Source organism: Triplophysa rosa, linkage group LG17 (genome assembly GCF_024868665.1).
Source record: "Triplophysa rosa linkage group LG17, Trosa_1v2, whole genome shotgun sequence".
Lineage (NCBI taxonomy): Eukaryota > Metazoa > Chordata > Actinopteri > Cypriniformes > Nemacheilidae > Triplophysa > Triplophysa rosa.
In genome coordinates this window covers 11247539-11263541 of record NC_079906.1, presented here as the reverse complement: position 1 = coordinate 11263541, position 16003 = coordinate 11247539, and the positions used below count along the sequence as shown (strand labels likewise).

General features: G+C 37.3%; 1 protein-coding gene across 1 annotated transcript in view; it reads left to right on the top strand.

Annotated features, from left to right (window-relative positions):
• Positions 1-14375, top strand: part of mvb12bb (multivesicular body subunit 12Bb) — a 65737-nt gene extending 51362 nt beyond the window's left edge. Inside the window, exons 8-10 of the mRNA XM_057357279.1 lie at positions 9258-9316; positions 9752-9811; positions 14229-14375. Of these exons, the coding sequence (XP_057213262.1) occupies positions 9258-9316; positions 9752-9811; positions 14229-14273 (164 nt within the window). The 3' untranslated portion in view covers positions 14274-14375. The remainder of the gene's footprint in view (positions 1-9257; positions 9317-9751; positions 9812-14228) is intronic.
• Positions 14376-16003: the final 1628 nt, after the last annotated feature.

Sequence of the window (16003 nt, the reverse complement as noted above, 5' to 3'; positions counted from 1 at the left end):
CACCGAACTGTAAAAAAGTGGTTTTATATGTTTTGGCTCTTTCTTTCTCATGTTACAGATAAAAGTGCTCTTGTAGTCTTTCCAAACGTGTCCATAAGTTTCTTAGAGATTTGAGTCAATTGTAAGACTAATGAGAACCACGTGCCCGTGGGCCTAATCACAGTCCGGGCTCTCATTCCTCAACCGTCCATCTCGCAGCCCAGAATAAGATCTGTTCCACCATTAGTCTCCAGCCCATCAAACATGGCCGCCCTCAATAGATGGGCCTGTCTAGCCTTCCCATTGCCCTCATGTTCGGCGGTCTTTGTTATCGCACATCTAATTAGAACTTGATAAAAATATTTCCCTCGAAATCCAGCCATTAAATATAGGTTAAGGAGATTTATGATCAAATATGCTCTTAAAGATCTTTTAATGGGCCTGTGGACTCGTTAAGTTGGTTATTAACGAGCCCCTCATACATAGCGCGATTTAAACTCGCAATTGAGATTCCGGGGACTGAAGGCAATTCTGATAAGGGGTAAGTGGGCCCCCCAAAGGCTGTTTTGAAGGTCTGCTTGCTTTGTGTTAAAGACTTTTTACAGCCGTATGAAGAATTTATTGTATGCAAGATTGGCATTATGTGGCAGGTATTGTCGTAATGTACAGTATTATCATGCTTGGTTATGGAGTCACCTAACTGAAATGTTTCTCTGACTTAAAACCTTTTGATCTGATGGCATATGCTTAAATGTTTCAAATATATAATTGTGGCAAAATATTAATAATTATACAGTTTATTTAAAAATTGTTTTATTAATTGATGAATAACGAAGAAAAAGGAGCCAAAAAGATCTTAGGTGGGAAGTTCTTTAAAAAGCATGGGACCTCTATAAACTGCTTGATAAAATAAGAAAATATGTTTTTTGGATTATATTTTATGATTTTGTAGCTACCAGTAGAAGAACCATTACTTGGCTAAACTGAAATGCGACAAAGTTACACAACCCATTCAACAAATTGTTTATTTAATAAAATTACTATACTAAAAATGTATATACTGATTACTACTATATAATAAAGTTCAACAAATGGTTTAATAAAATTACAATTAAATAAAATATAAATAGTTATATTACTAGACAGATCGATCAACAAACACAAACCAGAAGTTAACTTCCGGCCATGTGCGTAGGTCCAATGAAATGTCTATAAGTCATAAACCCGCCTCTTTGTAAACAAACTGGACGTATGGCAGAAAAATTGAGTTACACTTCAAATACATTTCTTATCACGCTAATGTATGTTCAAGTGTTCGTTTTTCTCATACATTTTCCTTTTTTGCTATGTTATAAAAATGGGGCGTGGTCATTATACAGTATTTGACTGTATCTGTGTTTCACTGGCAATCAATGTCGCACATTGTTCGTATGTGTTAAACATAATTTCACCTTATTTTAATTTATACTTATACTAATAATCTTTATAGTTACTGTAATCGACACTAATTCAAACGTAGTCCCCCTATTACCACCCAATTACATGATTGAGATCTCAGTGTCATACCTGCACTGTTTGCTGGGCCGAACTGTAGCTGTCAAACCTTATGCACATATTCTAATCTTTGAATGACACATCTGAGCTAAAGTGTCTGCCTCAGCCTCTTGTCACCGCAAATGTAATGCTACGCCGATTAGCATAATTAATGAGGAATGGCGGCGCGGCATTGGTGGATTGGTTTAAGGAGATGATGAATGGGCCTATGGCTGCACCAGTGGCTGCCAACGAGGCCTCTCATGCTGTCATCCCTCCTGCCTGAGTCCTGGCACACATCATTACTCACCGGGCCGAGGTGCCACTTTACATCGCCCTACAGCCGCCAACATGGAAAACTTAATAACACTCTTCGGCTCGGAGGGGATCTTTTGAGGCTCCGTGCCAGTGATTGTCTGTCTGGAGTGCCAATGGAACTTAAAAGGAATTATGGGACGTCCAGCTCAAAATAGCTCCGATACTGACCGCATCCTGCATTCAGGGTGAAAATTGCTCCATCACGTGACCCCAACACCACTCACGTCCCTTAATTTGCTTCTCTTTCTAGTACGGTTCAGTGTCCCTTTCCAAGCACGCCCTACCTCCTGCTCCAGCATGGTGAGTTAGCATACCCACAGAACTGCTAATTAAGAGGGGATTTGGTGTAATTGCGCCTTCTGCTGCGGCCCATCCGGCACACGCAATTTAGCGACGGGTCCATTGCCAGCTCTGCTGCTCGCGCGTGCTCTGGAGAGGCCAAGCCCATTTACTCTAAGAGTCTTGAGCGCTGCAGATCACTGTGCTAGCATTACAGTAACACTAGACCCCAAACATGCCTGAGCCGGTGCTAATCTCTCTAGTCCACTTCACTAATCCCTGGTCCACTTGTTTCTAGTGTTTAGTATTTCACTTTTATTTTTAACCCTTATGTTCAATTACAGAAGTTTTGAATTAAATGAAGCTTTTATTTTTCCTCCCAATCATTTTCTGACTTAAAGGGATAGTTTACCCAAAGTTGAAAATTATGTCATCATTTACTCACCTTTTTGTCATTTCAAACCTGTATGACTTTCTTTCGCAGAATACGAAGATATTTTGAATAGGTGTTCTGCGAAAGTAAACCACACGTTTGAAATGACAATAAGGTGAGTAAATGATGTCAGAATTTTCCTTTTCAATTTTCAGTGGTGGACCATCACTTTAAACAAAGCGTTTTTGGCTTATTTCTTATTTTTGCTATATATTTGGCATATTATTAAAGATTCAACCTGTTCTTGTACATGAAACAATGTTGTTATTCTCTTTACACAAGATGATTATTGTTATCCAGATTTGTAATGTTGCTTCTGTTGGAGCTCTGCAACACATTGTTTGAAAATGCATATTCTAAATGGTTTTAAAAAGTCTGCTTTCAATTCTAATTTCATTTACATTTACTGTACATTTGATCGTTTAGCATTTACATTTAGTCATTTAGCAGACGCTTTTATCTGACTTTTGTAATTGACTTACAAATTATAGGACATTTAACACTGTCAAAGTGTCTAAATTAATGTTCATTTTATTTGTAAGCAGTTCTCTTAAGAATAATAAAAAAGCATTTTACTTTTAAAGTATCACTTTGATTTTGTTAGGATTTTTTTGACATGTTCGAGATGTTAAAGGGCTCCAAGCAGAGCATGAGGGTTAAAGCTCATATAACAGGAGCTGGAAGTCTTTCTGCTCTGTAAGCTTATTGTCAGGCTTCACTTCAGTTTATTTGGCACTTCCTTCACTCTGGAAGACAGATCGAGACAGACAGTGCCCAGTGGGTAATGCCTACTAGAACCCCAGGGCCACATTTCACCCAGATGGAAAAATATAACATAACATTAAGTTTAGAATAAACCCCCCATATTTGCCATTTGTCACTTATGCCGTCTGACTTTTTCAGAAAAGTTTATTCGTGCCACATGGTGTCACAAATTCTAACCAAAAGACTTAGTTGTATGTTTGAGGTGAGATGCCAATCTACAGTTTCTTCTATTCTTTAAGATTTGGAACCAAGCTGGCTTTGGGACATGTATTGATTTGTCTCTCTTTCCCTTCAAAATTTTCTGTTTAGCTGTAGTTTTAATTTTTCAATGAAAATGTCGTTTAAATGTAATCAGCCCTTCTTGTTTACTTTATTAATTTAGCTTTTTATTTCTATGATTTGGATTATTTAAATCCGTTTTGGTAGTGTATTTTATTTGTATCCCTGTTGTATTTTTTGTTAACAATTTGTTCAAGTCTTTAACCCGTTAAAAGAATTATCGTTCATGGAATTAGCCTCGAAATCAAAAACAATTTGTTAACGAACATTTCATACAGCAATTTTGATGCCTAGATCGAGCACGATCCGCAATGATACAAATTATAAATGAAATTGAATTTCAGATACAAGAAGATGGAATGGCAAGGGCCTCGACAGAGTCATTAAAAGATGCTGAAAATAGCAGCGAGCCGTCATCTGTTCTCATAGCACGGGTCAGGAGCGCTGACACTTCCAAAACTCCTCCTGTCAGGGCAGGGGGCCATTTGTATTCTCTCTCATTAGGCAATTTGACTAATGACCAGGCTGGGCTTTTGAGGGGCCCGGGCAGACCTCCTCGTCCAGGCTTCACCAGGCTGCGGCTCTATTGGAATGGCACAGATGGTAAACCCGGGCGACAAAACAAACGACAATATGTCTATGAGATGGCTTTGGGCGGCGGGCACAATTTTTCTTAAAAAGAAGGAAGGACTGAGGCTGGAGCTAGTCGGCTGTTCAGAGAAAAACGTTGGTGGGATATCTCTAGGTGGTCTAACCTCTATTATCTTGAGTATTTCTCAGCACAAGTCTCATGCACAGGCTACACCCACTGGGCAATCCGCCCTTCCCACCAACTTTCACATCCACTTGCACTACTGTCCTTTATGCATGACCTGCTACTGCAGCGAGTCAGATTCAGTCTGCCGTTGCTCTCCTGTGGTTTGGCTGGATGTTGTCGAGTTGAGGAGATTTAATTGTGTGGGTTGGGGTGAAGAGGTAAGAATAGGAGAATGTCTGATTGGTTGTATAGTAAAAACGACTGTTAATAACTTCTATTGGCTGAATGTTGGGTGATGGGTTTAAGCATATTCATTAACCCCTAAGCACTCCACATTAACCCTATGAACACAACATTTCTCTGCTGCTGGAATGCATATCATTTGATGCATGTTCTTTGTAACAATACTTGTTTTGTCTCTAAAAACTAATTTTAACAGCATTTGACTGCACCACTTAACTATATTATCAAGACAGATTTGTACCCAAAAGTGAGCAAAAGCTCCCATTAGGGACGTCCTCATTTATAAGAACACTTTTAAAGTATAAGTAAAGTTTTTTAGTGTACGTTTAAAAATACAAGGATTTGTTAGTGTTTAGGGTTACGTTATAGTGTGTGAGTTTGCGTGCGTGCGTGCGTGCGTGCGTGCGTGCGTGCGTGCGAGCGTGCGTGCGTGCGTGCGTGCGTGCGTGTGCGTGTGCGTGTGCGTGTGCGTGTGTGTGTGTGTGCGCGCGCGCGTGTGTGTGTGCGTGCGTGTGTGCGTGCATGTAACCTAATAGGTTGATTCATAAAAAATGTCACTGAAATAAGTGCAAATTGCTGTAAATAATAGCATCTTCTAAATTATATATAACTGAATATGATATTTAAAGTCCCCCTGTGGTCAATAATTGTATCCCTTAAAACTGATCTTTGACCATCAAAATTACATATTTAAATGTTTTTTTCCTATATTTTTTTCCTGCCTTAAAAAAGCTTTAATGTAACCTCTACACCTCATCTTCATTAAGTGTACGAAGATGCATGAATATGCAAATTAGCCCCGCCTCCATTCAGTCGCACTGGGCAGTTACAGACGCTGCTAAAACTGAAAGTGAAACTGAGAGCTGACACAGCAGTGCAGAGATCGATTCAGCCCTCAAACTGCTGATCCACAGGGGTTACATAAGTTGATGATGTCATTAACCAGGGCAGTTTCAAACTGCATTTTTTTAACTCTTTGGTTAACTGTTTTTTGGAGAAAATATTCCGCAATGGTTTAAAATGATACAATTACACATGGTTTGTCTTAAAGCATATTAAAAACACCACATAACCGTATTAACAACATAAAAAAACTAGATTTTTACCACAAGGGGTCTTTAACATTAACAACAAGAACGATACATTAGTACAAACATTTTTATTGTGGAATCTCTGCAATGTTAAACAAAAAAAATCATACTTATATATTAATATGAAAATATAAATAAAAAATAATGCAATTTTGGACCCACACTTTGGGTCATACTTTATCATTGTTTTTACATATTGCAGGCAGTACAGATTTTGGTCTTACTTTGTTTGTAAAAAAAAAAAAGTAAATTAGAATACCCAGAGACTCTCCCGTCATTTTTCTCCTCTGGGGAAGAAATTATTTTTTGTTTCATGAACTGTGCTGTACTGGCTGGCCGAGTCCTCCATCTGTCAGTCTTTTAGCATTAACCTATGTATAAATCTGATATGTGTGTGCGTGTTGGCGAGGCGAGCTCGGCTGGTGGAAGTCCTGTGTGACAGTGCATCCAACAATGAAAGTGTGAAGGATTAGAGCTCAGAGCGGCGTGTAGTGGAACTCTTCTCTGCCTGAAGCAGCCATCCGTCAGCACTCGGGGCTATGGGGATGACAAAGCCGAAATTTTTCACAACACCTGACAACGCTATTAATAAGGCAATGATCCTCATAGCCACGCTCACACTTGCTCCAGCACACCCTCATCATTCACTCACTCTAACCAATCCCAATGCTGATCTCACAGATATAATCAGCAATTAATAACATACTTTAGACCTGTGATAGTACCGGTGTAGTGGTCATTCCGTATAGAGATCTAATCACATGTCATTTATTGGCAAACTGTAGTATATTCCAGCATTTTATGCTTATGACTTGAAACACCATGACCCAAAGTCACGATTAAAGCATTTTTACAGTTTCAAGTTGCATCTAATATTCTAACTCTCCCACTGGAGTTGATATATCAGACCGCCTGTGGTCTATCCCATACGAGCAGAATCTGCCAGATGCCATACTTTACCTTTACGACTTACAGTCTAGGCAGCAGCAGTCTGGACAATCATTACCTTAACATTCCTGCCCAACATGACCCCAAACTCACATCCATTTTTCTCTCCCCACGCAGTCGCCCCACATCCTGCCATCAGGCCATGCGTGTGCTTCAGCATCAGATATGAATGGCAGGCGAATACTAAGCACGGTTTGATTGAAAACGTGATGCTTGAACAATAAAATGGAGAGCCACGGCCTTCAAGTTCCACCATCATCTTTTGACGCGTACCTGATTCATCAAAGCCGGCGAGCGGTACCACGAATTCGAACGTGTCCCCATCGGCCTCGCTCTCTTACACAGCACGGTTGTTCAACAAGGTTTTAGCACATGTTTATTCACTTGTTTTTATGGACCGATACACGTAGTTGCTATCTTTTTTCAATTACCGAAGCGCTGGTGAAATGACCTCAATAGTCCATTCTAGAGCTGGGTGATACATTTTTCAAGCCCTGTCTGATGGCCTTAAATGGAGAGTGTAAAAAATGTAAGTAAACTCTTTGAGAAGGTCATTGAGTTGGTCTTTGAAGACCGTTGTGAAATGGTTTGATCTTTGTTTCTCTCTGTTTTAGAGTTCCAATAAGTATGTCCATTTTAATCACACTTGTCTATTTGTACTATAGAAGGTTTCATCGGACACACGCCTGGCCCTAAGTTAACTTTTGGTCTGTGTTTGGTTATAATATAACAATTTATTTTATATTGAATTTATATTAATATTAATTCATATTAATATTTTATTGTAAATTAATAGTATTAAATTAAAACTACTCTACACTTTGCGGCGATCTGTCAAAAGTGAAGTTTGGGCCACAAAACATTTGTTTATGTTGTTGCTGCTGAAACCATCTATAGTAACCTTATTCTTAGGAGACATTCATTAAAGATACATTTACACAACACAACTGAAAAACAAATCTGAAAACTTGTTCATTTATGCGGCAACAGCAATTTGGGAGGCTCAAAAACCCAAACTTTTGAAAACAGGTTTCAAGGTTTTTGAAAGCGATACCATTATCGAAAAATGTGACAGCATTTTTAGTCATTTTTAATTATCTATGTGAAGAGTGATATGAGTGATATTTCACAACCATTATATGAAGTTAAAGATACGTTGATATATCGGCCAATAATCGGTATTGGTCGATAAAAGCAATTTTTCACACTAAATTGATAAAAGCAATTTTTCACACATCGCCGATGATCAGGGCCGATATATCCAGTCAATCAAAAAAGGGCAGGAAAATGCGACAAATTTATGCCCTGTACATAGAAAATGTTATAGAGAAGAGACATCACCAGTTTGATGTTCAATATTAATAGCATATAGAAATGTAAGAAATATTAGTTTACTAACCATCAGCAGATATCACTTTAAATAATCAGCTATCGGTGGAGAAATTTAGTATAGTGCATACTGCATATCTATTTGAAATGTTTCAAAAATGCCCTTTTAAGTTTTTTGGTGTATCGTTGTCATTTAATCGTCATTTAAAAGGACATACGCATTCAGTTTGTGTTTTCCGCACATTTTGCCCTGAAACATTCATGGACAAAGAGCCATTCAACATTTGCCAAGGTAATGAAAGCGGTTTAAGGTATACTTTCTCTTTTCCGCAGAACATTTGACGCCCTCAACCTCCAGGTAACTTACGAGAAGAGATCTTTCACAGTTTCCTTCTAGCACGCCAGCAAAACCCATGCTCTGTTGGTAATATATAGCATCGCTGTTAGATGCCACTCTCAATATTTTTTCCATGAGCAAAGTTGGGCGCCTTCAGATTTTTTTTTTTAGGGGGATGGACATTTTTCTTCAGTGCAGTCAATGGGAGCTATTGTGCGGTCGTGTCACCCTGTGTTAATTTGGGCTCTAATGTATTTGATAAACAAAGGGGTGCTCTTTAGCCTGACAGTCGTGACACCCTGATTCTTGCGTGGGCGCCGTGTGGCGCTGGGTTACGCCGTTAATAACCCACTGGCAGCCATCAAAGGCGCTTTAACCATGATCATTATGATAAAGGGCATACACTTAATTACGGGCCTGCTTAATTATAGCTCTGTTGAAGCTCGTTTGTTTGGTAGAATGCTAATTATACCACCGTACTCTTGGCAAGTCCTCTTTTGAATCCACCTCTCTCTTTCTTTCTCGTTCGCGCTTTCTCTCTGAGAGCCGAGCGCTCGGGCTCATTTTCATGCAAATTGATATCCGGCGACTGTTTTGTCTCTCTCTTTCCCCCTTTTCTTTCGACGTGTGCGAGTGGGGCTTTTGTTTTTGGAGTCGAACGTCTCCTTGACAAGACAGGATCAGGAATAATCAAGAGTAATTAACAGGGAAAGAGGGTGGAGAGCGGGCGGGGGGCGTCGAGGGGGGGAGAGTCAAATGCAGTGGCGGATAAAGAAGGCTTTCATCTCGCTTTGTCTGAGCGAGTTTCCGAGGGGATCGGAACTTTGAGCGTTCTGCCATTTTTCGACCATTAATTCATATGCTTTTTCATAATGCGCCGCACATCAGTGATTAGGAGGATTTTGTGTGGAATGTTGGTATTTTTCTGCTGTAATGTTATGTGTTTTGTGTTCTCTGTGTTTGCAGCCATGGATGATATACCTTTTACGATCTCAAATAAACATGTTTCCACAACCAGAGATGAAGTAAGTGCTGCATTGGCGCATTGTGAAGTTTGTTCCAATTGGGGATCATGAACTCCTAGAGGTCTGTGAGGGAACTGCAGATTGAACATTAATTGAGTAATTAATGCTAAACTAACACCACCAGAATTGCAAAAATTGTTTTCAAACAGGTTTCCCGAACACCCATCGTTTTCCATTGATAAACATGTATGCAAATAGAGCAAGAAACGTTATTGTTAATCATTGAACCCTAAATTTGACTAAGATTCCCTCATCCAGATGTTCAATGACAGTCAGAGCTGGGCACACAGAAGGCCATTTGGTCCCTGTCATAAGGGCTTAGTTCCTATTGTCAGAGAAACAGAGGGGGAGAGAATGAAAGAGAGCGGATTAAAGATCTTAAACACGCTTCCTTAGCCATGTGTAAGTCTGCTTTTTCTCTGTTTTTTTTTTCAGATACAGCCTATCAATTTAATGGGCATTACCATCAAGTCACCCCAAGAGATCGAGGAGGAAGTAAGTGAACACTGTTTGCAACACAGACACAGAGAACACAGAATACAGTTTGTATGCACACGTGTACTGTTTTATATTCAGCTTGTGATGTGCTGTTATTTTATTGCTTGGTTCAGTCACTGTGATTTTATCCAGAAAGTCTAAAAACATTCCCTGGCCCTTACGACGACTGAACTCTCATGCAGGAAATAGGTCATTACTGTAGATTCAGAGTGCATGCAGCTGTGAGGAAGTGGTCATTCTCTAATCCAGATGTAACGTGAATGAAATGAAAGAAAACTGATTAAGGAATTTCAAGTATTAAAGAAATGCCCCGAACAGGAAATCTTTCCCATTTTATTTTGTTTCCTTAAATTAAGGCCAAAATGTGAGCCAAGTGCATGTGTGCACTTGTATAGTGGAACAAAGTGTTGTTTTACCAAGTCAGCCAGGACAAAGCACGCTACATATATAAACTTATATTCTATAGTAAGACAAATTCAATGAAATGAGAATCATATTGATTATCATATTAATAGTGAAACTAAATTTGATACGTTTAAATTGTGATAATGAATCTTTGCTGTCCTTCCGAAACCTCGGATGTCCAAATTTGCTGTTTTTCAGGAAATGGAAAAAAACTGTTAAAATCAGTAAATGTGTTATCAAAGTTGACCAGCACTTTTTAATACTTTTTATTGGTTAGATATTTGCAAAACCCAGCGAGAAATATAATGGGTGACTAATAATAACAAATAATATTTCTGATCAAAATATAAATCACAGAATATGAAGATACGAGGTTTCAGAAGGACAGCAGCGAAATATAATATCAATAGCAATAATGCCAACAGAATGTTCAAGATAAGTTCATAAAACAGACTCATAAATGAATGCATAATGCAAAATTGTATCATTATTTTCAAATATATTATTTATTTATAAATAAAAGCATGATACTAAATAAGTGACTAATATATCAAATGTATAAAAAGTTAAATGAACAAATGTGCTCAGTGGATATTATTATAATCATTTTATCATCATTTTAATCATCAGTCTTTAGTCATTAAGTCGCTATAGAATATCTCCTAGAAATGATATCAAATAGAAATGACAATCAGATTTCGTTGCTCGGTTTCTCTCTATTTACTTACACTGTACATATTTAATATTATGGTAACCCCCCATCAACACTTTCCACTTTCTCTCTTGGAAGCAGGCTGTGATTAGAAGCAGCAGAGCTAGCGTGGGGGGGAGGATTCATTAATTACAGCCTAACACAGCCTCTGCAGATGAAGTAAAGCAGAGATAGTGTAACAGTACTGGGTTTAGTGAGGTGGGCGACAGCATAAGATTAATGGAGAAGCGAGAGCTGATGGCGACGGAGTCGGAGTGCTGCCCTGATAATTAGAATCTGTGTGAAAGCATCCACAGCTATTGTTCTTCAGCCTCTTCCTCGACCTGGAATGCAGCTTCACTGCCAACTTGTCAAAAATGCGAGCCAGGATGTGAATCTGCTCTGACGCAGTGACTGCTGGTCATATATCGGTCATGAAATATATGTATGTAAACAATATATATTATTAGCGGTGTAACATTATATTGATGTATTGTATATCGTGATACAAAAAAGTATCTTAGAGCCATGTCGATTGTTTCATGAATGCTATTGGTCAAGCGGCTAACATGTGACCTGTGTCAACATTTATGTGTGACTGCTATTAGAAGTTCTCTCTTAAAGGAATAGTTCACCCAAAAATTAAAATTCTGTCATCATTTACTCGCCCTCAAGTTGTTCCAAATCTGTATACATTTCTTTGTTCTCGTGAACACAAAAGAAGATATTTTGAAGAATGTAGGCAATTGTCATTTTTCCTACTATGATAGTCAATGGTGGCCAAGAACTGTTAGGTTAAAAGCATTCTTCCAAATACCTTTCTCTTTGTTCATCAGAACAAAAGAAATGTATACAGATTTGACCAACTCTATTTTTATTTTTGGGTAAACTGTTCCTTTAAGGTTTAGCTTTCTTAATTCCTTTCTAAAATGTAATTTTGTTATTAAATTCTGTTTTATTTTTCAGAGTTAGATCCATTATATTTTTTATTAATTTAATTCAAAGGTTCAGTTAAACCTTCAAGGTTGTCTAATGACAACATTGTATTAGCACCTATTGTATTATTGCTCCTGTATGACATATCGCTTATTGCTCCCGAACTCTTTGTAAGTCGCTTTGGATAAAAGCGTCTGCTAAATGACTAAATGTAATGTAAATGTAATGATAATTAGACAACATGGTAATTATTTATCAAAATAACAAATGTAATTGAAAATTAAATACAATGTTAATGTTTTGGAATTTAGTCTGTTAAATTTGAGTTCCTTTTTTCTAAAATATTTAGATATAATCGTGAACCCAGTTATACTTATAAATTATGGTGGTCCCTAAAAATATTAAACACTTATGTCACTTTCATTATAAGGCATTTACAGTAAGCACTTACTAATTTGCATGTACTTCATTTGTGATCTTTTTTTTTTTACAGTTGTTCTTGTCACTTTTATATTCTATACAGAAGTTAACGTATAACCGTGTATTTTGCTTTTACGATTCAGTAGCGTTTATTGGCCGACAGCTGAATACATATTTGCAGTGTGATTCTGCACGTATTCCTTCATTAGTCTCTGGATGATAACTCCTCCGCTCAGGGCCCTGACGTACATCGTAATTGACTGATTGCTAATTCTATTAAAAACACATTCATTAAAAAGAGGCACTTTGTGACATTAAACATATGCACATGTAATTGCAGAAAAGCGTAGTAATCGCAATCGCGTCCGTCGATAAGACTGCTCCCTAACAAGCGTCACTTGAGCCATTTTTGTTGAAGATGTTGGTTCCAGCAATTACACATTCTTTTCATTTCCCAAATGATTTGCAAAACTCGTAGAGATTATAATTGCTTTTAGCCACGCATATCTAATTTGTGTCTTTTTAAGTGTTAATTAGTTAGTGATTTGAGCTGACGTCTTTATGTAGTTTGAATGTTAATGATTCCGCGTGTGTGTGCGTGCGTACTGTACCTTGGGTTTACAGTAAACCAAGTGGATCGTATATACGAGTGAATACAAACAGTACAGTATGTCAGTGTATGAAGTGTGAATCTGTAGCTTAAACTAGACATCTCGTTTGTGCTATAAGGTTTCCAGTGGAAGTATCCCACACGTACAGTGCGTCTGAGTGAATGCGTGCATGTCTGACGGCGCATATGGTCCTGTGAAGTGATGCGAGGGAGAAAAATAGTGAGCGGACACCCAGGGAGCAGCCGGGTAGATATTCAAATGAAGGAGGGAATTAATTAAGACAACATGTCACATATCTTCACCTGCTCTGAGCAGGAACAGGAAATGAAGATCTGCTCATCTGGAGGCTGCCGCCCATGTTCCGTGTGTCACTGTTCTGTCACAGGCCTGTGTAAAAATGGCAGGCAGTGATACATGCACTTTGAGATAACACACACGCGCAGACACACACACATACTTGTTTATTTATTACTTAGTCAGGTAGTGTGTGTGACGTTTTATTATTACTAAACGCCGTGTGACATGTGACGTGTTGGTGGAGCTTGCAGTTTTGCTTCAAGTAGTGGAGGGATAGCAAAGAGAGCGAGAGATTTCTGCAAGGACAATTGTTGTTGTGTGATCCTCCAGCATCACCTAGTGTTTTGAATCATAATGACATCTTGCAAGTGTGTACATGTAGTTTTAATCTAGCTAAATGTCAGGATATGCATATTTGTGTATTGGTTTTATTTTATCATGATTATTTTGACGTGTACGATAATACGAAAAAACACTCAATTAATTGTAATGCATTTTTTGTAGTGTGGACTAAAATAATAAGAGAAACAATTATGTAAAACCCTTTTTCAAAAACTGCTTATGTTAAGAAATAATTATATTAATTTATTTACATGATGTTATTACGGGTCAAAAAATTACAATCCTTGATTTAATATTATTTTATTTTATCTTAGATAAAATGTTCTCATTGAGTTATTTAAACCCCTCGTCCTCTGTTAAATGTCTTTTAAGTCTTGACAAATCTTCATTCTTTCTGTTATTTTTTTGCAGTTGTTTATTACACATGTAAGCTTGAAGTGGTAATAATTGATATGATGTGATGTACAGGTATATTAGTTATTACCCTCATAGTGTGATAAAGGGGGTCTGTTCTTCTTGGTCAGATACACACGGGGGCGCCATTTAGCAACATTTACTGTTCAGGAACAAATCAATTGCAAGAGGGGCAAGAAAATGCAATTATCATAAGTGCTTAAATGACGGGAGATCATCTGACAGATTTTACGCTGCAAATCATGTTGTTTTGATTGTTTTTCACAGTTTAGTTGCTGTTGTGATTTATGTTTTACAGTACAATTATTCTTTCTACACTGAACACAGTTCTGCAGCCTTCTGATGGACTCAGTCTGACATCATCCATGTGAAATCAGGCAGTTTTATGTCATCTAACCAACAATCTGAATTACTGTCTATGTATACGTTAACATGAAATCAAAATACATTTACATTAAGTCATTTAACAGAAGCTTTTATCCAAGGGACTTACAAATGAAGAAAATAAAATGTTGCTTTCTTAATACATAATACATGTTTCATCTGACTTATTGTGATCAATTTATCAGTGCGTTATTTCTAATAAAAAACAATGTTTTCTTAATCTCATCAAAATAGGCCTAACATTGTTAGCTTGTTGGTTGTTATGTCTTATGGTGAGTTATGTTGTACATTAAGCTTCAGGTATTTTACATTCTCTTAGGTTGATTCCAGTGACAAGTAAAGCTTTATAAGCTTTACAAATACTAAGAATGTTTCGATAGAGGGGATGTTTGGCTAAAATTTTCATATTTCTGTCATATACAGCCGCAGAAAAAAGTTATATATTTCAGAGTCTGTTTTCATTTAAAAATATACTATTGCTAGATATGTGTTTAGGTAAAATAATCATTTTTGTTTCATTCTGTGAACTACTAGCAATATTTCTCCCAAATTGTAAATAAAAATATTGCAAATGCTTTTTGCATTTATTTGCAGAAAATGAGACCTGGAGAAACAAATTCTCTGTATTTTTTCAGACCTCAAATACTGCATAGAAAACAAGTTCATATTCACTTTTAAGCAATGCAACCATAATATTTGTACATGTATTTAGGTAAAGTTAAAAAAAACTTCATGTTTTTTACCTCCATTTTTATCACCGTTTTCATGTGTCTTGTCATGCTGTCAGTCTTTCACATTGCTGTTGGATGACTTTGTCACGTCTGAGGTTTGATTTGGTTGAAATTCAACAGACACTGGACTGAAATGACCACAATACATCAAAAAATTTGGAATGGTCTCTTAATTTTTTCCGCGGCTGTATAATGGTTTCTGGTTATTCTGTGATTTAATATACAGCCAATACTACACCCAGATATTTGTATACATGTAATTATCTTCATTGTTTGCTGTACTTAAATATTATAATGACATGAGCTTTAGAATGTATAAATACGAAGAATGTTTGTGATCAAATAAAGAAGGTAGTAGACAGGACTGAAATGAGTTCAACAAGTTCACTTTAAATTAGCACTAAAACGTGTGTCATAAAACGTTTTAAATACCCTGTCACATTAATGTTTGCAGAGAAAAACTTCAAGAGCACACATTAAATCCATATACTCTCCACATGCAAGGTAAGGGCTATACATATAATGCAAAATGTGTACAACTATTTACCATACAACTTTTTATGTTATGTGTGATTATAGAATAAGGCAGAAAAGGCACTTCCCCTTCTAAAAAGTATTTATTTGCTTATTTTGTTCTGTTGTAATACTTTCAGAAGTTACTTTTCCAAAAAATATAACTGAAATATTTTGATAATTAGGTGTGTGTGACCGCTAACCCAATTGTGTACAGACAAAAAGCACTGTTTTACCTTTTAAGATACCTTTTAAGTTGCCCCCCATTAGAAACACTTCAAGTGATAATGAGTGTAGGTATATTGTCCCCTGTGACCCCTGATGACAGTGTTACAGAGATCAGTTCTGGTAATGATGCTTTGTGTCATCTTTGTCCTTTTCCCCAGGTAAGCGAATGGAGTCAGTGGTGTGTTAATGATTGTAGTGACAGTAACAGGAGCTCTGA